The 25,341-nt window shown below is 37.3% G+C and overlaps 1 protein-coding gene across 1 annotated transcript in view; it reads left to right on the top strand.

The window, feature by feature from the left end:
• The window catches only part of ALK (ALK receptor tyrosine kinase), a 641,419-nt gene that overhangs the window by 177,523 nt on the left and 438,555 nt on the right, over positions 1–25,341 (top strand). The window contains exon 3 of the mRNA XM_087883123.1: positions 21,959–22,117. Within this exon, the coding sequence (XP_087739249.1) occupies positions 21,959–22,117 (159 nt within the window). The remainder of the gene's footprint in view (positions 1–21,958; positions 22,118–25,341) is intronic.

The raw sequence follows: 25,341 nt of genomic DNA, 5'->3' as shown, positions 1-25,341 counted from the left end.
AGAATAATTTTCAGGAAAAGGAAAAGATAAAGGACAATGTTTGGTTTCCTCATGCCAGAAGGCCCTTCTCCCAGTTGCTTTATAACTCAAGGGCTCAGAATTACAATTGGGAGTCAAAGAAGAGCACCTTTAAACTACAATCTGACCTCATTCATAGCATGAGGTAGAAAGATTTCTTAGGGACATGAATCTCAGACTATTCTTGCTTCAAGCAGAGTGGCTGCTTATATACTGTATCAGAGTAATACCGTACTTTATAAAGGCAAGTAAAAATTTCAGAAGAAATACAGTACGGTCATTGTAACTTGTATGTCATCTTAATCAATTGTCCAAGTGTTAATTTTTGATTGGTCAGTCCAAGGCCTGTGCTCCTGCCCTACCTTTTTGATCCCTAATTCAGATGTAGAAAGACAGTTCAATATATTTAGAAAATGGCTTCCAATTCAATTTTGTCTCTTGTAAAATAAAATGCATCAACATTCTTTCTACTTTAAAACTGACAGATCCATAAAGAGATACTGTAGCAGCTTGCATTATTTTTTTAAAAAAAACTAAACTAAACAAGGAATGATAAAAAATCTCTAAAATTTGATCAGGAGTTTCCAAGGAAAACATTACACAGTAGAAGCAGGGGAAGTGAAAAAAGCCCTGTCCTCTAATCAGGTTCATCAAAGGATCTGCAAAAGTAATGCTAATGTTCTGTAGGAGATCCCTAGTTCCTAAACTGTTAAGAAATTAAATATTTATGTATCTATTTACTTATGGTATGTTAATGAATATTCTCCTCCTAAGTACCTTGCATCAATTAAAAGGCAGAAAAGGAAAAAGTTGCCACCAAGCTTACAAACTAAATATAAATGCCTCATGAGAGGAGTATGGGATAAAAAAAAAATTGGCTCTCCTACACTAGCACAATTTGACATCTTACAAACCATTGTGTAAATAAGGAGAAGGCATGGTAGCCTCATAACTACAATTCTCAAAAGGCAGTAATGAGGGATGCTGGGAATCTTTTAATTTAGCAACAGGTAATCTTCTCTTGTTTGCATCCTCACTTGAACAGTAATGGGTCCCTCTAGGGCAGAGGTGTCCAACTGAGGCAACTTTAAGACAAGTGGACTTCAACTCCTGCCAGCATGCTTTAGTCTAGTGCCTTTGGATGAGTTAGTATGTGCCGCTTTCAAGTTTTCAAGTTTTAGGATTATATCAGTAAGGTCTGAATTTTCTGTCTGGAAGGAAGATTAATTCCTTGGGACAGATGCTATATGGCACTATCTTGAGAAAAGTCCTGTAGTATCTTGGCTGGTTCACTCTACAATTAAATTCTGGACAACAGGGACCATTGGATTGAGCCATATGCCAAGATTTTACATTCTAAATATTCTGCTCCTCATTCACACTTTTTTAAGACAGTGGAACAGAACAAATTCCACTTTAGAAAAGATTGGAGAAGAGGTGGAGTTCTATCCAGTATAGTTAAAGAATCTTTAAAGGTTTGATATATAGATGTAGTTAAATAAAATTTGTGGATAATAGCATGACCTATCTGAAACTAGCTCAGGTGATTAAGCTGATTACAGCTGAAAGGCCACATGGATAGAATTTCTAAATAATAGCATATATTGTATGGTATGAGTATACTATAGTAGCATAGGTATAAACAACAGACTTATAGTAATATATTCCCTGACACACTGAGTAAAGAACAGCTTCTTCTAAGTTTAGCTCACTTTGGAATCAGATCCCAGGAACATAGTAACTACAAAGAAACGTAGCTGTTTAGCTGCTTTCTGATACCTTTGCTTGCACTGACTGTCATCCATTTACCTCCTGTTGGGAAGAAAACCAGTAGAGCAGCAACAACAATAAACACAATAACAACAACATTAACAAAGCTTAACACATATTGTACTTTTTCTATATTGATTTAATGCAGCACGTCAATACCTAGTTTCCACTGCTGATAGTACTCTAATTTGAGGCTTACATGATACTCAAACCCAGTCATCTATTTTGCTTCTTGGCTCTCTTAAAATAATTATTAGACCACTCTTCTGTGAAGTTTATCATAATATGATAAATGATGTAAGATCATAGTACTGTTCAGTCTAACTAAGACAAATTGCACATTTTATATCGGTAATGTCTACATGTGAACCAATGCCCAATATTTCACAACTTTGTAGACTGAATTTTCTGGTTTTTTTCCCTCTGTGTAACTTTTACATTTAAAAAAAAACATTTCCTCATCTTCTCTGTCCATGTTATGCTTGCTTGGTTAACTTTGCATTGTTATGTCACATTCTATCTGATTTGTTTTAAAGTGTATTATTAATAATGCATTATGTTTTTTCTTATGGCTTGTTTACTACTGTTATTCTCATGTCTATCAGTTAGTCAGATACAAGGCTGCCCTTGTATATTTTCCTAAAAAGTAGATTATATTAAAAATCCTGGCAGATCCCAACCCATCTACAAGCTTTTTACTACCTATAAAAAGTACATATTTCCTTCCCAAACAGGAATTTCTTATTAATTAGAGCTATTTCATATTGAGGTCATGAGTTCTGTCATTACTAACCGCATTAGTCTATAGACTAAAATAATCAAGTAAATGGAAAGATTCTGGTTTATATGGTGTGAGGTTATTATTCAAGGTTGTATTGATCAAATCACACACAAGGAAATAATAATACATGAGCTGTAATAAGATGGATCAAAAATATTTACTGCTGGTTTTAAAAAACAAAAGATTTGCTTCTACCTTCAAAAATTAATTGAACAACAATTGAATATTTTTTTTCTACATTGACAACAAGACAGTGTTCACCCCTACATTAGAAAGCATCAGGCTAGTTTATTTCTTCCATTACCTTGTTGCCATATTCCAACATTTAGTGCTTTAGACTGTTCTCTTAATCTGTCTGATTAGGATAAACTCTGGTATGTGAATAGGTTCAGTTAGTGTAATAGCAGTTATGTTTATATAGGATTTCTAATGGAAAGTATACGCATCTGGGATCTGTACCATCTGCTAAGTTTGCTTTCTTGGTCCTGCTCATTTCTGAAGGCATGCATGCAGTTATTCCTTTGGAGTCTGAGTCTTAGGCACCCATGCACTCATCTAGCCACAAAAATTAGTAGTCTTTTCTTGTTATTTTTGTCTCTTGTCTGATATACATAAACATAAAAGACCTGCTGGATTAGACCAAAACCCTTTCTAGTTTTCTTCTGTTTTTGTGATAATCTCCAGATGTCTCCTGATAAAGAAAGCATTAGTACAGTAAGTATCTCTTGCTCACATTTCCCAGAAGTTGAAATTCAGAGGTAATTTTCCAAACCATGTAACTGAAGTTGTTTTACTATTACAACTTTTCTCATTTCTGGTCATTGGGTATTACTGTATCATCAATACAAATTATTTTAAGGAATTAGAATTATTACCCTCGACAATTATACCAAGACATCTACACACATATAATTTTTTATAGACATGACTAGATCCTATTTATTTTCTCCATTCCATCATATTTTTATTATGGATCAACTATATTTATATTGTTTTTGATGATTTGTCATGTACCATAATATTACCTTTCTTCAAATGACTTCTTGGCCTATTTTTATAATTTTGATAAGGAAATGATTTCTTGGGTGATTTTTAAAGAAATAACACCAGTTGGAATAATTCATACTATATTACAAATTCTTCAATTTAGAAATACGAGTTTTCTGGAGCATTTGAATCAGAAACTATTATAGGTTTTTTTTTACTCCAAATAAGTTTTATCTTAATATTCATAATCTGGTTTCATGTAATATTAAAAGATTGATTGCTCCATCAGTCCAAAATTTTCTCAACAATTTTCCATAGCACCTCAGCTCAAAGATCTCTTTTTTTTTCTTTGTTCAGTCTTGCTGATGATCCAGCTTTCAGAGCCATATATTACTACTGGGAAAATAATGTATTGGGCAATATGTATCCTTTTTAGTGCAATGTCTCTGTGTTTTAATATTTCATCTAGATCTGTCATATTTCCTAAGTAGTGTCTGCTTATTTCATAGATATAGTTACTATCTCCATGGAATGATAGAGGTATCTAAAATATTTTGGATGCTGAGAATACCAAGGAATATTTTTTTTCCATTCCTTTCTCAAATATCTAAAATTAGATATAAAGGGCCCAATTAAGCTAAAGGACAGTTAATTCAGGAGAGAAAAAAGGAGGTATTTCTTCACACAATGTATAATTAAAATATGAGATTAACTATCTAAAAATATGTTGATAGCCATGAAGCTGGCTGAGTTTTAAGTAAATTAGACAAGAGTATCAATAGAGCTACTGATGACTAATCAGAATTGCTACAGATTGTCCCTGTAATGGCAGGTACAAGCCACTTGATAGCAAATGCTTGGAAAACACGAAGGGAGGGTATGATTGACCTCATATCTGGCTTGGGTGCTCCTACTGGCAGCTGATTGGCTGTTCTGGAAAATAATAATATAATATTAAGTATTTTGAACACACAACACAAAGGCAAGTGTCACTGGAGAAGACCCTGTTGCTTGAAAAAATGTTAGAGATTTGTTTAGCTTCCACTCTTATGATGTTCTACATGTCTGGCTATTCTTCTGGGATTTGGGATAATGTTTGTAGACATCTGGGTGATTAGTTAAGTTAGTCTGCCTGGATGGTTAAGTTAGTCTGCCTGGATGGTTAAGTTCTTCTTTACTTTTTTTTTAAAAATGAAGTGTAGGCCATTGTGAGTGATTTTGTAGATGGGCAGCTTCTAAAGTAAATCAATAAATTAATAACCCAATGCAACAACAATGGCAAAAAAGCTGCCAGAAGGCAAGGTGGCTAGATGCTATCACTGTGGTTACAAGAACTCAAAAGGCAGTTATTAACAGAACTTCCAGTCAAAGTAATGTCCATTGAGTCATAAAAAGTTAGAAGACAATGAGCAACAGCAATCATAAGTTTCTTTGCTCAGCTTTTTTCAAAATTAAAAAAGACCAATCATTGTAACCTTTTCACCAAGTCTTTAATTGTTTTGGATGCTTTCTTCTGCAGCTTCTCAGCTCTACAATATTCTTTTAGGGTGTGATGCACATAACTTTCCATAGTGTGGAGTTGTCACAGTATTGACTTATAGCAGTACATTGTAATATTGACAGTACTGTTTTCAGGTGTGGGTTGTCGTTGTTGTTGTTTTTGGCTAACAATGCTCAAATAGATTTTACCTTTTTTTACTTTGTCACTGGGATTTTTTTTTCATTGAACTATCCAGTGTTTCCTGTCCCATCTCTCCATGGTTCCAGTAGTTTGGGTTTCAATTTCCCAAAGTCTTTAATTTATTTTGAATGTTCAGAGAGCTTAACCTAAAGTCACAGATGCAAAGAGAAAGAATGCAAAATACAAAATCTGTAACATACAGGAATTAATGAAAAGCCTAAAACCAGTGAGAATGCTATTCCCTTGAAACATACAATTTATCGTGCCTAATTTATTTGCCCTGTAAATTCAATAGCACTTAAGTCATCATTAACTTGATATTTTTGTGTTTCCTAATTGTAATAAACTCCTAGACTGACATTTTTAAAACAATGAGCCAAAGAAGAGACATGTTGTCTCTTTCAGAGATGAGACAGAAAGGTAAGAAAGTTGTCATCATCTTAAAAAAAAAAACCTCTGCAGTACTCTCTCTGAGAAAGAATGGCACACTTCATAAGATAGGCACGGGAGGATAAGAATTATATATTTTTACATAATTGATTTTTAAGGCTGCCTAATTGTCAATGACTGAATGGCTTACAGAAGATTAAATCAGGTATTCAGCCGGTTTCGCACTGGTTCGTGCAAACCGTTGGCGGAAATTTGGTCAAGGTCGCCGAACCGGTAGCAAAGGCCGGCTGGCCACACCCCCGAACTGGTCCCCCAGTCGCCGCTCGCTAACTCACCATGCCCGCCATGTTCATCGCCACCTTGTTCATCGCCACCATGTTCTTTGTGCACGCGCATCCCATTGCCTTGCAAGTCCAATGGGATGCACATGCGTGAACATGGTGGCGACGGCAGCAGCTTTTTCTGTGACCCCCGGTACTTTTTGGCAGCCTGTGGCCAGCTGCTGCAGCCGCAAAGTGGCTCTCAAAGAGGAAGCTTCTTTGCCAGCTGCTTTCCAGCAGCGACGGCTGGCTGGGGGCCACCAAAAACTCCGGTCAGCTTGCCTTCTGGACTCTGTACCAGCTGCTATGGAAAGTAAGCAGCCCAAACAAAGGCGGTGGTGGGAGAGGAAGCAGGGATAGGGCCAGGGCCACTAAAGGAGGGGAAACGCGGGTGACTGGCAAAGGGAAGGCAAGGGTAGATAGGTGGAAATTCCAAAATTTTTCCTACCTTTTCCTGTGGGTGTGGCTAGGTGGGGGAGTGTCATGTGACTGAGTGGGTGTGAGTGATGTCAAGTTAGCCACGCCTACTCAGTCACATGCCCCCTCACCTAGCTACACCCACCAAACTGGTACCGAAAATTTTTGAAATGCACTACTGTTTCTATCTATTAGAAAGTTTATGATCCACTTACAAGTGTGATCAGGCACAGCTAGCTGAGTCAGTTTAGTGATTTAGACTTCATTTAATACAACTTCCAACTAAGTGGAGCCCTGGTGGCTCAGCAGACTAAAGCACTGTTATTAACACCAGCTGCCTGCAATTACTGCAAGTTCAAATCTCACCAGGCTCAAGGTTGACTCAGCCTTCCATCCTTTCAAAGGTAGGTAAAATGAGGACCCAGATTGTGGGGCAATAAGCTGACTTTGTATAAATATATACAAAAAGTATGAAGGCTATTGCTTAACGCATTGTAAGCCTCCCTGAGTCTCCGGAGAAGGGCGGCATATAAATCAAATAAAAAAAAAAGTGAAGGATCAACATAGAATTTCTCTCATAAATGACAGCCCAACCTCTGTTTAAATACCTCTAGTGAAGAAGAATTACCATTTCATGTGATGGCCAGTTCCACTGACTGACAGTTTATACAGTCAAAAAGTTTGTTTGAAGGCTAGTCAAAACCTCCTTCCTTGTTGTTTGAACCTGTTGATTCTCTCTGATCCTCTGAGGAAATAGAAAATAAGTCCAGACTTCCTTCTCTTGACAACTTTTCAGATATTTGAAAATTGCTACCATATTTTCCCTCAGCCATGTTTCCCATAGGCATACCCAAATCCTTTAACCATTTCTCATAGAACTTGATTTCTGGAGTTATTCCAGTTTGTCACTGTCCAATTTGAACTATACTGCCCAGAGCTAGACCCAGTACTCTGGACGAGATCTCTCCAGGCAAAGAAGAATGGGACAATTTTTTTTCTTCATCTTCTTCAACCCTGTAAATGCACTGCAGGATAGCATTTGCCTTTAACAACTGCATCATACTGCTTGGCCATATTTAAATTGTCTACAGAGTAGATCTTCCTTTTCATTTATTTTTACCTTCCATTTTTTTTTAATGAAGGTGCAGAACTTCACATTACTCCTTGGTCAGTTTAATTCAACAGTTTCAACTCAAACCTGTCTAAATGTTTTTGATCCTTTTCTCATATAAAATGTCAACAACTTCTCCCAGCTTTATGTCATTGATAAACCTGATTAAATTCAGCTCATTGATGAAAGAATGTATCACGCACTAGGCCCAGAACAGACAGCCCCATGACAGGCCTCTCAATGCTTTCTTCTGAAGTGGTGCCATTAATGAAAGTGCATTAAATGTGTGTCATTCAACTAATGATGAATCCACTAACAGGAATGTAAGCAGGTTTATATTCTATCATTTTATTCAGGTATGTATTATGAAGTACTTCCACCGAGGCTTTAATGAGATTCAGTTATCTGATCTACTATGTTTGTTATGTTACTGTGTTTCCCCAAAAGTACAACTTACCCCAAAAATGGGGCTCCCCTTGAGGAGCACTCGGAGGCTCCAACTGGCGCAGAGTGCGGCCGCGCAGGTGGTGATGGGAGCGACGTGGCGCTCCCATGTAACGCCTCTCCTGCGCGAGCTGCACTGGTCTTCCGAGTGCGCTTCAAGGTTTTGGTCATCACCTTCAGAGCGCTCCATGGCTTAGGACCTGGCTATTTACGGGACCGCCTGCTACCACCAATAGCCTCCCACCGACCAGTACGCTCCCATAGAGAGGGGCTCCTCCGGGTGCCGTCGGCCAAACAGTGTTGACTGGCGGCCCCCAGGGGGAGAGCCTTCTCTGTGGGGGCACCTACTATCTGGAACGAGCTCCCCCCCGAGATACGGAGGATTCCGGATCTGCGTACCTTCTGTCGCACGCTTAAGACGTTCCTATTCCAGCAAGCCGGCCTGACCTAAACTTTTCCTCTTTTAAATGGGAATTTTAAATTTGGTTTTAAATTACTGGGGTTTTAAAATGGTTCAGCCAAATTTATTTAATTTGTTTTATCTCTATTTTAAATTTTGTATTTATATGTTTTATTTTATGGCTGTTCACCGCCCTGAGTCCTTCGGGAGTAGGGCGGTATACAAATCTAATAAAATGAAATGAAATGAAAACAATCCCTAGCCCGATTTTTATGCCTGAGCCTAATATAAGGCTTACCTCAAAAATAAACCCTAGGTAAGCCCTGCCCACCATCTGGTTATATGAGGTGGGGCAAGGTGCAGGGGTAAAAATCAAGCTACAGCAGGGGTGGGGGTGGAGCTGCCCCACGTTCCCTGAACCAGCTTACCTTAGGACCACCACAGCCAGGCCTCCCATGCTCTGACACCTGTTGCACTGACTTCTTCTGCAGCTGCTTGTGGTCACTCACAGCTGGCCATCACATGGAACATTGTGCTGCTGCTGCTGCTCATGGCAGACAACCAGTGCCACCAGTCACACGTACAACAGCACAACACCCCATGCAGCCTCGTGTGGCACCAGCACGACGAGCCATGCAGCATCTGGCCACAAATGGCTGCAGAAGAAGTCGGGCAGTGGCATGACAGGTTTCAGGGCATGGGAGGCGTGGCTGTGATGGTCCTAAGGTAATCTGGTGAGACATTCCCCAGAAATAAGACCTGGTGCTTATTTTTTCTGGGAAACATGGTATCAAGGGTGGAATGAAGTCTGACACAGGTGGTTTGTGACAAATTCACTCTGGTTCCTGTAATTCAGGCAGGCCTATACAAGTATTTGCTGGCATGATGCTGGAAAATCCTTCCAAATACTTCTTCCAAACATAGATGTCAAGCTGATTGGTCTGGGTTTCTCCTAATCCTTTTCCCATTTGAAGATATTTGCTCTCCTGCAATTTTCTGAAGGCAATCACTTTTACTATTAATTTCAGTACTTTGGGATTTAATCCATCTGGCCCAGGAGATTTGAATTAATTTTAATCAGTTAAATTCTCTCTCTCACCCTCTTCTTTTAACAAAATTCACCAGGAGTTTGCAGCCAATTGTGGCTATTGCAGAATCTCCTTTTCACATGATGATTTACAACACTCCGTGCAAGTTTCCCATAAGCAAAATCAATGGGGAAGCTGGCAGGAATCAGAAGTGGCTCCCACTTCCAGTGCTTTTTTGCCCATATGTGATCTTTCTGTTTATCTGTTTAAGAAAGACAATACTGAGTTATTACTGAAGTTCATTTACCACTACAATTATATTTATATTTATTATATATATATATACTTCTTAAATGATCACAGGCCTGTCCAGCATTGGAGCAAAAGTAATATATGGTCAGCCTAAAATTTAATGATGGTCCAATTGTCATTGGGTAGCCTAGTATACTCATATAAATAGCACAATTAGTATATCACACACACACTGTGGTTATACAAAGTTGTTCAAAACATAAAAACAGTTATATTTTATGACGGCCTTTATAGGAGCTTTTTTGCAATTGAAGTGGCTTCTAAGCCTAAATAGAGAGATAAATTAAAATTTTATCATCCTTATCTGTGACATTTCTTCCAAGTTCTCCCTAGATCACAGTTAAATCACACCTAGAATTGTCAGTTGTAATTTGTAGATTTGTACAATAAAGGGATGTTCAAATCAATGTTTAATTAGTTTCTAAAATGTAACTACTTCTTCAAATATCCAAAGATCAATCCACAACAGTATTATATTTTTAACGTGTAATCAAAATATACTATGCTGGATCATGGAAAAAGCTAGGGAGTTCCAGAAAAAACATCTACTTCTGCTTCATTGACTATGCTAAAGTGTTTGATTGTGTGGATCACAACAAGTTGTGGCAAATTCTTAAAGAGATGGGAGTACCAGACCATCTTATTTGTCCCTTGAGAAACCTATATATGGGTCAAGAAGAACTGGACATGGAACCACTGATTGGTTCAAAATTGGGAAACGAGTCCGGCAAGGCTGTATACTGTCACCCTGCCTGTTTAACTTATATGCAGAACACATCATGAGAAAAGCGGGGCTAGATGAATCAAAAGTAGGAATTAAGATTGCCGGGAGAAATATCAACAACCTCAGATATGCAGATGATACCACTCTAATGGCAGAAAGTGAAGAGGAACTAAAGAGCCTTCTGATGCTGGTGAAGGAGGAGAGTGCAAAAGTTAGCTTGAAACTCAACATTAAGAAAACTAAGATCATGGCATCTCAATTCCTGGCAAATAGATGGGGAAGAAATGGAGGTAGTGACATATTTTATTTTCCTGGGCTCCAAGATCACCACACATGGGGACTGCAGCCAAGAAATTGCCATAGCTTTGCTCCCAGGGAGGAAAGCTATGGCAAATCTAGACAGCATACTAAAAAGCAGAGACATCACCCTGCCAACAAAAATGTGTATAGTCAAGGCTATGGTTTTCCCAGTTGCAATGTATGGCTGTGAAAGTTGGACCATAAGAAAGGCTGAGCACCAAAGAATTGAGGCCTTTGAACTATGGTGCTGGGGAAGACTCCTGCAAGTCCCTTGGACTGCAAGGTGATCAAACCGGTCAGTCCTAGAGGAGATCAACCCTGACTGCTATTTAGAAGGCCAGATCTGAAGATGAAACTCAAATACTTTGTCCACTTAATGAGAAGGAAGGACTCACTGGAGAAGAGCCTAATGCTGGGAACGATTGAGGGCAAAAAGAAGAAAGGGACGACAGAGAATGAGGTGGCTGAATGGAGTCACTGAAGCAGTAGGTGTGAGCTTAAATGGACTCTGGGGGATGGTAGAGGACAGGAAGGCCTGGAGGAACGTTGTCCATGGGGTCGCAATGGGTTGGACACAACTTCGCAACTAACAACAGCAACAACTCAATATTTTGGCTTTTTCTTTCTGAGAAGATGACGTTGTTCCACCGGGCAATTGTGGAGGGAAAGACTGAATACTGAGATTTATAAGAACATTTATTTTCAATGAATTTAAAACTGCAAGGCCAGAAGAATTACTTCTTGTGCTACAGAAGGAATTTTCCGATGGTCTCATTTAAACTTTATGTATTCTAGTTTAGAAATACTAAAAAATGAATGAAATACCAAATGATTGGAAGAAGGCAAATGTTTTTACTATTTTCAGAAAGGGAGACAAAAAAGATCCAGGGAATTATACAACAGTCAGCCTGACACAGGACATAAAAAGGTTGTAGAACAAATCATGACCTGATCAGTCTGCAAGAATCTTGAACACCTTGTGATGATTATCTGAAGTTGGAATAATCAAAAACTAATTCTGTTAGACTATTTATTTCAACATACCACTTATTTAGTAGATTTGAGATTGCTGTAAATATAACTTGCTTTCAGCAATGCATTTTCTGAAGTATCACATAAATGTGCAAATTAGAAACTAGTTAGATTTGAATTGGATGGTATGAAAGTTAAGTGGAACCCAACAGTGAATTAAGAAAAACATTATCACTGTACTACATTCCATCTATTTTATCCTGGAACTAGATTAATTTTTTATTTTTCTTTTATCTTATTGATAAGGTTGCAAAACTAATCAATTAATAATTCTGTTCTGTTCTGTTCTATTCTATTCATACACAAAGGCAGTTGGTGAATGATTCCTTATTAGAAGGAGGAAAATTCAATCCTGGATCCTGACTGTTCAGGATTTTTTGTTAGTGCTTAGATGAGGAGGTTTTTAAATTTGTAAATTTGCTGAATGCTCAAAATTAAGTGGGAGACCTAATACATGAGGCCAGTCTTGCTTAGTTATAAAAATGGACTGAAAGTAACAGATTAAAGGCTTAAAGAGAAATGAATTAATGAAATACACAGGTACAGAATGGGATTTGCTAGATTGGTAACAGTACCTGTCCCAATAGACTAGATAGCTGCAGTAGTACCTATAACAAGGAAATTGGAATAGTATTTGATTAGAAACATGAGTCAGCAATGTGATGTGACTGCAAAAGGAGTAAATCCAATTTTAAACTGCATCAATGGAAATATAATTTCTAAATATAGGAAGCAACAGTTCACTTTATTCTACCTGACAGTATTCTATATAGATAAACTCTGCTTTGAGTAATATGTAAAGTTTGACACCACACTGGAAATGGAATTCAGAGAAATGAATACAGGCTCAGAGAAAAGCAACAAGAATTATCAGGGGACTAGAAGCTTAAGCCTTATGAGAAGAGATGGAAGGAACTGGAAATGACTAAGATGTTATTTGGTCGCATTCTTCAAGTGCCTGAAGAGATTTCATGTAGATGAATGCAAAGACCTGTTCTTTATCATGTCAGAAGGCTGGGCCCAAATAATAAGTTTGGGTTAAAGAAATGCAAATTCCACTTGAAAGTTAGGAAATATAAGGAGAAGACCTACCGGCGGCTCCTGATGCTGCAGAACACCCTGACCTCCATGCTGCCCCACCATGCCGGCCTCAACCCTTGGGCCTTCAGGATGTTGCACGTGGACCGACGCATCCTGCAGAATGCCGTCCATAACATCCTGGACTGGGAGCTGCTCAACCGCTACCTCTACTTGAGTACTATGGAGCTCAGCAAGCTGGCCAAGAAAATCGGCACCATACCATACTGGAAGATCTCCTGGAGATCGATCACGTGACTGCCCATTTCTAGGCGGGGGGAGGAAAAATCCTCTCTTTGATGCAGTGGAGGCAGTTCGGCGTCCCCCTCCTTCTCCCCAAGTTGCTGTATTGCTTGTATTGGTATTTGTTTTTGATTAAAAAAAAAACCTATAAATGTAAGATTTGTATAAAATGTTCAGGATTTGTAAAGAAATGACAAAGTGAAAAAAAAAGTTAGGAAAAATGTTCTAATTTCTAACAACAAGAACAATTTGACAATAGACCAGTGGTGAAATCCAATTTTTTTTACTACTAGTTCTGTGGGCGTGGCGTGATGGGCATGGCATGGCTTGGTGGGTGTGACTTGGCATGGCAGGGGAAGGATACTGCAAAAATCTCCATTCCCACCCCACTTCAGGGGAAGGATACTGCAAAATCCCCATTCCCTCCCCACTCCTGGGGGAAGGATATTGCAAAATCTCCATTCCCATATCACTATGGGGCCAGCCAGAGGTGGTATTTGCCGGTTCTCTGAACTACTCAAAATTTCCGCTACCAGTTCTCCAGAACCTGTCAGAACCTACTGGATTTCACCCCTGCAATAGACCCAATTATCTCCAGAGTTGGTTGAGCTATTCATTGTATGTAATCAGACAGAGATTATGATTCGTTGCACAGTCAGCCAGATGTTCAGACTGGATTTGGCATTTTTATTGAGTCCTTCCCATAGAAGTTTATGTTTGATGGTGTTACAGGTATTGTCAGAGAATGTAAGCTGTTCCAAGTAAAGCTGCCCTCTGCAATTGACAGATGGTGATTTTTTCAATGCCAATAATGTTCAAGTGGTACTCCAGTTGTTTTGATATTGCACCCAAGGTGCCTATTATTATTGGTACTACCTTTGCTTTCTTTTGCCATCCTATTTGTATTTGCAAGTCTTTGTATTTTGTTATTTTCTCCAGTTCTTTCTCTTTTATAGTCTCACCAGTTCTTGCTTGCAAACAAATAGTACTTCTTGCAGATCTTCCAATGCACTATTGTTGCTACTTTGTCATGCCATTGTTTGTAGCCAGTCCGTGAAACCTTCTTATAGCAAATGACCAGGTAATCCATTTCTTCAGCTTCTTTGCAGAGGAAGCTCTTGCTGTCTGTTGCTGTATTCTCAATTTTGGCTTTGTATGCATTATTCTTAAGGTTTGGTCTTGTGCAGCTAGAATTAGTGCCTCTGTCTTCCTGCACTTAGCTATTATTAGGTCTTGTTATTATCTGCTTTGGCTGCAAAGCAGATGATAATAATAAGACCTAATTTTTTAAAAATGTACTGTCCATGTAATATTTTGTCTTTCCTTGCCTCTTTTCTGTTCTTCATTTGATCTTTTTTGTACGCCAAGTTTGATCTCTCCAGTACTCAGCAAGTCTTCCTTGTATACTAGCTTTAGTGCTTTCTCTTCACTGTCATTCACATATTCCTCTAATGCCCTTTTTGATTCTTCAACCATCATATGAACTTGCAGCATTCCACATCCACCTATTTTCCTTAGTAATTAGAGTTTGTCAACATCACTGTGATGATGAAGAGCATGATTCATCATTATTTTTCTGGACTTCCTATCTAGGACCTTTAGTTCTGCTTGAGTCCAGTCCACTATTCCAATGCATCTAATGTATTTAATAACTGGAATTGCCCAGGTGTTGATTGCCTTGACGGTATTTCCTCCACTGAATTTGGACTTTAGGATCTTCTTCACTCTCTTGATGTATTCACTTCTAATCTTTTTCTTGACTTCAGAGTACTTGATGTTGTCAGCTTGAAGGATGTCCAGATATTTGTAATGATTTGTAATGATTGTCTTTATCCAGACTCTTGATGTTATTTTCATGGGGCATCTTGATTTTCACTACTTTTCCCTGTTTAATGGTGAGCACAGTACAGTCCAATCTCTATTGCAATATCTTGGTTGTATATATTGATGGTGTTCAGCAGCGATTCTATTTCAGATGGTGCTTTCTCATATAGCTTCAGATCATCCATGTAAAGAAGGTGGGACAGCCTAACAGAAGTTTTTGATGTTTGCTAGCAATGGTGTGAATTATTTAGTATTGCTGACAAATTTTTATCCCACTTTTTAAATATATACCTCAAGACAGAAATCTACCTAATATTCCTGTCTCTTATTTCTCCTCAACCGCCTTGTGAAATGGATTCATCTGAGTGAGAGTAACTGACCCAAAGTCACCTAGCTGGCTCTCATGCAGACCTAGAACTCACAGTCTCCTGATTTCTAGGCCAGCATCTCAACCACTACACAAAATTGATTGGACAGTCACCTGCAGGGACACTTTAATTTGGATTCCTACATTGAATTGATGACTAGATTCAATGCCCTTGGATACAAAGGAAATTTGGGAGCCAGTTTTCATTCTGGAATTAATAACTAAAAAAATAAATGTCACTTCTCTGTCATGAATTAAAACTTTATAGGCCTTATAAATTAAGTATATAGAGGTTAGACAGGGTTAATAGAGGTCCCAAGGCTGACTGAGCAGAGTTCTTCTCTCAAGAAAGCAATTTAACAGTACCTCCTCCCTAATGCATATCTATGGATATTTATTTAAAAGGTCATAGTTTACAAAAATTGTCTTAACATTGTCTCTCCTGCTTTAACTATATAAGTGTACAATTCCAAGGACAATGAAAACTGCAAATCATTGGTCCTTCTTTTAGAAGAAGATAGTGGCAAACCATTATCTTAAATGGTTACAAAACCTGCATGGAAACCCTTTTGTTGCTCCTTGCAGTAGGAACCTAGTGCTATATTTTGGCCAGGAGAATATGAATTTTTCAAGAATGACAGCACAGGCATAATCATGACCTACTAAAATTCTTTTCCTAGCATGCTTCACAAAATCCAATAAAAAAAATATCAGATACTCTATGGAAATTCAATCAGAATTTTTCAACTTTTCCAAAAATGTGGGATTTAAGCTCCTGTGGCCATTCTGACTGAAGGATTACCAGTATATAAATTTAAAACCAAAATATCTGGAATGTATAGTAGTGGAAAAGCCTGTTTTAGAATCTAGACTTAGATTCTAAAGCATATTAGAACATGAATGTCTAGTTAAATTCAGAGACCCATCCAAAATATTCAAGATCTAGACAGAAGATTGTAATCTTTGCATTGACTTTGATCAGGAAATATGATAATTTGAGATTTCTGGACATATCATTACTGATTTTTATTTCATTTTACATAGACATATTAATTAATTTGATTAGGTGCCATCAAGTTGTTGCTGACTCGTAGTGATAACATAGATAGATGGAATTTCTCCAAGACAATCTATCTGTAACATTCACATCTCCCAATGGCACATTCATTGCCACTGTAAGTAAGACAGAGATTTATAGTACTAATTTTTATGTACTTCAGTTTTAAGAGTCTGGTTTCTAACTGTTATTGAGATATCACCCAGAAATGCTAAAAAAATTAATACATGTTATGTATTAATTTCAACAGTTGTCAATAATAATCAGGAATACATTTCAACAGTTGTCAATAATAATCAGGAAGAAATTATAAACTATGGTCAGCTTATAAATTAGATTTCTGGTATATTTATATTTATAAAGTGTTGGATATTGTGATGATTTAGGGGCCCTGAAGTAAGAGAAAGCAGATTTCAGTTAAGAGGTGGGAGAGAATTATCATGGGAGGAACTAGGTGGCTATTCTGTGGCTTCTGCCTCATCCCTGTTTCCAGGAAATTAGATGGCTAGTTATCTTGATCTCAAATTCTAATGGTAATCACTAAATCCATTTCTAACAAGACCATATTTATGCACATTTTGGTGATGAACTAGACTGGTTCTTCTACAAAAACATGGCTAGGTGAGGGTGGGGATCAGTGGTGGGTTTCAAAATATTTTACTACCAGTTCTGTGGGTGTGGCTTGATGGGCGTGGCATGGCTTAGTGGGCATGGCTTGGTGGGCGTGGCAGGGGAAGGATACTGTAAAATCTCCATTCCCACCGCACTTCAGTGGAAGGATACTGCAAAATCCCCATTTCCTCCTGATCAGCTGGGACTTGGGAGGCAGAGAATAGATGGGGGCAGGGCCAGTCAGAATTTTTATTACTGGTTCTCCGAACTATTCAAAATTTCCACTACCAGTTCTCCAGAACTGGTCAGAACCTACTGAAACCCACCTCTGGTGGGGATGTAGCCCTCTTAGAATTTTCTCTTTTAGGTTTTCAGTGCTTCAGCAGTCACAACACCAAGATTATAGAGAGGCAATTCAAAAATTACCAGAAGTCCTTCTTTTTGGGTTAACAAGATGTTAATGCTTATAATTGGTATTGGGCTACTACCTGGAAGGATTGTTTCCTGAGTTCCTGGGCCTAAACCTGGCTTAGGAATCTCCATGATGGTTGATGTTGGATAATTTCAAAAAGCATACCCTGCAGAGTTCAGTCGGGAGTTTATGGACTTTTGAACTGATGTATGAGCTGAAAGTAGATTCTATGCTATTGTCAAGTCATTTTCTGGTCCAAATGGGATTTGCCATTGAAAAGTAGTTGAATAATTAAGAGGCTCCACTGTAGGTTCCTGATAGATAAAGATGGGTTATTAATACCTCTAGTTTTGGAAGATGAATCATCATTCTGATTATTATCTAATCAAAGAGCTACATGTAATTAATGGAAAACTATGCAAGTATAGCAAGACATGGGAAAAAAATCTATAAAGGTTCTAGCCAAATAATATCAGCAAATCTAAAGAATGACACAATAGCCAATGGGAAAAAGCCAATCAACACCCAGGGAACGAAATTTAACAGGTATATTAATTGTTCTATCCCAGATTTGTCATATACCCACACGCACACACACACACACACACACACACAAAGCAGTGGCAGGCAGGGCATGTATGCAAATGCACATACAGTCTTAAATAGTCCCCAAATTCATTGGAAACATACAAGCAAGACCCTAGTAAGAAAAAGTTCCAAGCAGCAGGCATACACATCATCAAGGCACAATCCCAAAGTCATAAAGTCATCACAGGGTCATCAGATGGTCTCAGTATAAAAGGACAGAGATTTCATAGGGAAGTGATAGGTGCAACAGATGGAGGTTCCAGGTGCAAGCAATAACCAATCTAATTGATTCTGGACAGTGAACAATATCACAACAATTAAAACCATAAAAACACAGAAACAGTTATAAATAATCCACATAGGCAACTGAGAATTATCATAATAATTACATAAAAATTAACCATGCAAACAGGTAACTGGGCCCCTAACATTTTCAGGACCCTAGGCTCATTCACATAGCCAGGTCTTTAGAGTCTTATGAACATGGTAGGGGTCATGCAGACCTTATTGTTTTGCCCGTCACTCAACCCTAAATGACATAAGACTGGGAGGAGCCTAGATCAGATCTCCCCATTTTCTGCTTCTTCCAAACTGCTCCATAGGTTCTGCAGCCAGATCAATCTGAGGTGTTTTCTTGCTGCTCTCTGAAACAGGTTGCTATTCCACATGGTCCTCTGAAGTAACCTCCTCTTCCTCTTCCTGCTCCTCCTCGGAAAACTGGTCATTAAATAACTATTGAACAATATTCATAATTTTTCATGCTAACTAAAAAATACCTAGGATCATCCAACACAGATGGCACTTCCCTCTAGATGAAGAGGGAAGTGCCAGGTGTCCAAGCTGACTCTAGAACATGAAATATTGCTGATACAGTCTGGATAATTGAGAAAGTCAAAGAATGCCATAAAGGAGTAAGTTTGTCTTTCATTGATTATAGAAAGACTGTTCTTTGTGTCAAACTGTGGAATGTGCTTAGAAAAATGGAAATTCAGAACATCTCATTGTCTTCATAAGAAAGCTATAGATAGGTCAAGAAGCCACAATCTAGACAGAGCATGGTGAAATACTGGTTCCAGGTTGGCAAGGGAATGAGATAAGGATGGATACACTCCCTTATTTGCTCAACCTATATGCTGTATATATAGAGAGGGAAGCCAAATAGAAGAATATGAGGATGGTTTTTAAACTGGAAGAAGAAACATAAATAAGCTAAACCTTGCTGATGATGCTATTCTGATAGCCAAAATATAAAGGATTTGCAAGCTCTAGTAATAAATGTCAAAGAGCACCATGGAAAAAAATGGAACTAAAGTTAGATCAAACAAATGGCAACAGGTAAAATAATCAGCCTTAGAATTGATAATGATATTAAAATTATAATGAAGCGGTGACTGGCTTCTGCCTTTTAGGATCAGCCATCAAAAGGAAGGAACAAGCAATCGAGAAATATGCCACAGACTAGAAGAATAGCCATCAATATTTAGATACTGTGATTATATTTATAAAGATCAGAATCAGGCAAACTATGATATTCTCTAGCCATGGAAGCAAAAATTGGATCTGAAGAAGCAAATGGATCATTGAACAAATCAATCTAGAATTCTCACTTGAGACACAAATAAGCAGGATTAATTTATTATACTTTGGATGTGATGATACTGTGATGATTTAGTCCTCTGGAGTAATCTAGAATGTTGAAGGAAAGAAAAGAAGAAGATGACCAGCAGAAATGTTAATGAACTTAGAGTAGCACATGATGCACTGTTGGAAGATCTGAAGGACAGATAGTTCTGGAGAAAATTTATCTGTGAGGTCACCAAAAGTCAATCCCAATTTTGTAGATTATCAAACAAATTGTGATGCATGATTCTTCATTTGATTTTTTGGGTTATCAATATTGTTCTCTCTGTTTTTAATCCATGTATTTGGAGAAATGTAAATCACCCAGTTTGATTGGAGCAGTTTATAAGACCTGCAGTCATTCAATCAATAAAATAATGTAATACAATCACACATCATGCTATCTCTCAATATGTTGAATAAATTTCTGATTAGAAAAAAGTAAATGCTGCAAAAAATAAAAAGAACATTGAGGAGTCAAGCTATATTTTGTTATAAATTCACTTTCAAACAGAGAATTAGAACGGAGGCAATGCATAGGAGATACGTAATATTTTTAGAAACTGATTAGAATGAACGTTTGAAGACAAGATTATTCTGCTGTCCTTAACTCTATATTGCAGAAGCTAATGAATTTGATGGACACAAAGATGATGTTTCAGCAACTAGGGTTTTCATAAGTAATTGCAGCCTTCCCCATTTGTACGGAGAGAGAGACAGTGAGAGAGAGAGAGAGAGAGAGAGAGAGAGAGAGAGAGAGAGAGAGAGAGAGAGAGAGAGAGAGAGAGAGAGAGAGAGAGAGAGAGAGAGAGCATATGCATGTAAATGACATTCAGACTTGCTACATGTACATAGTTGATGAACATGTGCACATTGGGAGAGGGAACAAGGTATATTCATCCTAAATAGTTTCTGGAAATGTGAAAGGAACTGATATTTGTCCTTCTAAATATATTTACAGGTTTGTTTTTGTAGCCACCTGGTATGAAGAAGGAACTATGACACAGTTATGGAAAATAAAAGTATATGGGAAAGAAGAAGGAAAAATGCAAAAGCATTAATTTGCTTCAATTTAGCATTATGCAGGTGTCTTACAGTTATTGGAATTAGATCACAGAAAGGACAGGGTCATTAACTTTAAGATTAAAAGGTATGTTTTCCAAGAGAATGGAGGGAAATCATAAATGTTGACAGGTTGGAAAGAGATTAGATATTTAATAGGGAAAGTAATTGAAGTTTTTAAAATGTCTTGCCTAGTTTTGCTATTGCCAACTTCAGTTTGGGAAGTTAATTTTATTCCAAAACTAGAATAATAGCTGTCAATGAAAACATCAAAGGACACATTTTCTCCTCCTACCTCCAAAACTCTGCATTTTCTGATCTAACTAAAGACTAAAAGAAAACATAAGTGAATCATCAGAGAAAGAGAAGCGAACAAGCCAGAATGTCTTCACCATTTCAAGTAAAAATCTACCACAAATCTCTTGAATAAAAGCAGTAGGATGCTGCATTAAAATGACTTTGCCCTACATATTCTTTAATCTCTTCTTATGCTTTTTATTTGTTTGTTACATTAATATGGCAACCCATCTGACACCCATCTCTGAGACGAGTACAATAAAGTCTACCATAAAAATACTATAAAACTGATTAAAAGCAATTACAGCTGTAAACAAAGATTAAAAACAAAATACAAGAAGGAGGGTTTACACATTTTTGTTCTTGTGCTACTCTTTTTATTAGCCATGTCAATGAGGGAGAAGACAAGCACAAAAAGGAATTCATAGGAGTGGGGAATTAAAATTATACCATTATACTATTCACCCAGCACTTACCTTCTGGCCATCTCCTGTTGCACTTAAAAAGCAAGGAAGAGCCTTTTCTACAGTAAATCTTACTTCTAGTTATACATAAATATTTCCATTCTCAGTAGATACCTAATTGAGATCTTTGGGGCGGCACCATTATCTTTGTTTATATATCGTCCCAAAGGTGCTTTTTAAAAGGCAATTGGACTTTCTGATTTTTCTTTGAAGACGTTTCACTTCTCATCCAAGAAGCATCTTCCATTCTGACTGGATGGTGGGGAATGGAAAGATTCCATCCAGTCAGAGCTGAAGAAGCTTCTTGGATGAGAAGCAAAACCTCTTCAAAGAAAAACCAGAAAGTCCAGTTGCCTCTTGAAAAAGCACCTTTGGGAGAACCATGACCTGGATGACTTGAGAATCTCCATAGATTTTGTTTATATAGTATTGATTTATTATGAAATAATACCTATACAATGCAGAAATGCAGAATGATTTTTTTAAAAAAGCAAAGGGAAAAAGGGCCATCTAAAGAAAGAAGGAAAATCTCTTTGCCATTTTCAGATATGACATGTTCTAACTTATTATTTACTAAATCTTAACATGCTCTCTTTCCACTTTCCTTTTTTCCCCTCCAGTTTTTGATTGCAATTTTGAAACACCCTGTGATCTAGAATATTCCCCACCACTGAGGGAGAGCCATAACAGATCCTGGCATAGACTAAATGCAGATGAGCTCTCACAGCTTCATGTTCTGGATGGTCCAGAGAGAGACTACTCTGCAGGTTCTACAAAAGGTAAGAGCAACAGAATAAAATCCATGTAAAATAAAGCAAAATGATGGAAATCTTTTGGTTTTGATGGAATAAGCATTTCAACTGCTTTGGAAAAAAAGACAAAGAGCCGTTGGTGACTTTACATTCTGTTTCTCAACACAAGTTAGTGTCAATGGATTACATTTGCTATGGATAGCTTGCCAGAGACCCCTAGAATTAATTGTAATAGAAGATAGGCTAAACAGTGAAATAAATGAATTAAATTAAAATAAAGACCAATAAGAACAACAGCATGTAGCTTCATCCATAACTTTTTAAATAAGTATGTGATAAACCATCTAAACCAGTAATTTAATTTGAAGTCGGTTTGAACAATCTCTCAACAATCTGATATTATTATACAAGAATATAGTTATTGCTGGGATCTTGCAGACAGAGACGAAGTATGGCAATATTAAGCAAGCAGGATTTCATAGGATAATTACAATAATCAAACAGCATGAAAATTTGAATTTCCTTCAACACTACTTTGCGATCAATCATATATTTTTTTTGTTCTCCTGAAACATCTTAAAAATTTCAGATCATCAGCAGAATATGACATAACAATTCCAATGCTGGGATCATGCATATAGAATAGAATAACAGAGTTGGAAGGGACCTTGGAGGTCCAACCCCCTGCTTATGTAGGAAACCCTACATCACTTCAGACAAATGGTTATCCAATCTCTTCTTAAAAATTTCCAGTGTTGGAGCATTTACAACTTCTGGGGGCAAGTTGTTCCACTGATTAATTGTTCTGAGTGTCAGGAAATTTTTTCTTAGTTTTAGGTTGCTTCTCTCCTTGATTAGTTTCCACCCATTGCTTCTTGCCCTATCCTCAGGTGCTTTGGAGAATAGCTTGATTCCCTCTTCTTTGTGACAGCCCCTGAGATATTGGAACACTGCTATTATGTCACCCCCAGTCCTTCTTTTCATCAAACTAGACTACATGTTGAGTGCAGTTGGTCAGTCAGTTATTAATCCATCTGGTGGTGATGCTGTCTAATTCACATTTTTCTATCTTATCATGTAGTAGGTTATAGTCTACTCAAATGCCTTACTGAAGTCCAAGTAAATTGTATCACAGCATTCCTCTGGTCCACTAATTTTGTCACTTTGTCAATGAATGCAATAAGATTTATCTGGCATGATCTGTTTTTGACAAACCCATATTGGCTCTTGGTTATTACTTGGTTTGCTTCTTGGTGTTCACTTCGTTGCTTAATTATTTTTTTCCAAAATATGGTGGATGTGTTCAAGGTTTTTCTAAATTTAATCATCATCTTAATTGCCAGAGAAGTGCTGCCACCTGGTTGTTGTCATCCCATTTACCCAGCCCTATATAAGTTAGATTTCTTTCTTTTTTAATCTTTTTTTATCTGCCTTAAATGCCATCATTTCAGGAATTAAAGGCTGGAAAACAAACAACAAACTCCCTTGCAATAATGTCATGAACCACACTTCCCTCTCTGTGAAATGGAATAATTAGATTGGATTATTTTGCAGGACTGGCAATGCTTATCTTCCTCAGCCACCATTCTGCTTTTTGTTACAAATATGTAATGATCATATAAAAACTTAAAATTCATCATTTTCTTTAAAAAACGGAATTAGAAACATCAACCGCGGTCTTTCCTCCTGATTCCTATCATTTATCATAACTAAATCAAAAACTCTTTGTTTTTTCTAAATTGTTTTGTTTTGTTTAAATTTTACTATACGTGAAATATTTATTTCTCTTCAGGAGGAACAAAAATCCTTCTTCAAATTTCTTTGTTACTAAAACTGTTCATTAACTAAAAGCAATGAAAAGCAGAAACCAGGTTTTCTTGCAAAATAGACAAAAAACATAATTTTATCCAGTTCAATTATGGTTAGAGAGTAAGGGTTTTTTCTTCTTTAATGAAAGCTAGGATCTGGAAGATTACATCTCATTGGTAGGGGCTCTAAAAACACCCAAAGTCAAAGGTTCTTCTTGTAAACATTCCAGTAGAAATGATAACTTCAAATACTGTCTGAAAAGAGAAACATTATTTGAAATTGCTTTGTGCAATTCAGAGCAAACTGAGAGTTTACGATTAATAATTCTTTCCCAGTGAAGTGAACTTTGACAGGGTTCCTTCAAATGAGCATCAGACTTATGATCCACCATTAGCTGTTTCCTTTTGCACCTTTTAAAGATAACTTGGATTTTTTTGTTCTTTCACCTATGACTTCTTATTCAATTTAAAATCATTTTTATTGCAATTATTCGGCAGAGAACCTTTATGTGTGGTCTGCTTTAATCTGGGATTATTAAAACACTGTAATTTTCACCCCTACTGCTTGCTTCCTGGAAATGTGATTCCAATTAGATGCCTCCTATTTAAATTTTATTCATAGATTGTGAATAAAAGATGTAAGTAAATAGGGCATGGAGATACCCTGGAAAAACATTGTAGGTTGCGACTGGGTGACTTTCAAGATAGTCACTGTCAATATATCAAGCAGTATCTATAGTTATTAAGATTCTATTAGAAACTATTATTTAAATTTCCAGGTTATAATTCCTGTAACATAAAAAAAATAGGAGAACTGTTTCTTTCTTGAGATTTAATATTTTCTCACAAAATGTTATTCTTCTGAACAGTATTTTCTTGGGTCTTAATTTGTACCTGAAGTTCTCAGCTCCGAATATATATTTGATAAGAGACGCTTCAGACTGCAGAGTGGACTTTTATAATGGCATGAATTAAAAATGTCTAAGTAGGACTCTTCTTAATTAATTGTCAGTAATCTTCAAGAAGGCAGGAGGGAGGGAAGGAGGAAAGAAGGAAGGGAGAAAGGAAGGAGACTACAATGCCATTAAATAACACATGCACCTAAACTGTTTCTATCTCAACTTTCAGCATTTATGCCTAGGAGAACAATCTTTTGTGGTTCTTTCAACCATAGTGAGTAAAATATTTCCAGTAACAAGGCCTGCACTGAATCTTGTATCTCTTTCACTTGTCTCAATAAAATTAATGAACTACTGCATCAAAGGCCACTAGAAGGTTGACGAAAATCAATCGGGAAGTGCTCCTTTGGTCTGCTTCTAGTTAAGATCATTAGGACATGGCAGGTTGCCATGTAAAGAGAGCCAGTGTGTTTGTACACACCTTCCTTGATACTTGCCAGGATCTTTTTCTTATATGAGGTTCGTTGATGTAAAAGAAACTAAC

The sequence above is a fragment of the Pantherophis guttatus genome, chromosome 1 (assembly GCF_059756535.1).
Source record: "Pantherophis guttatus breed Tessera chromosome 1, ASM5975653v1, whole genome shotgun sequence".
Taxonomy (NCBI): domain Eukaryota; kingdom Metazoa; phylum Chordata; class Lepidosauria; order Squamata; family Colubridae; genus Pantherophis; species Pantherophis guttatus.
This window is presented reverse-complemented; position numbering and strand designations above follow the sequence as displayed.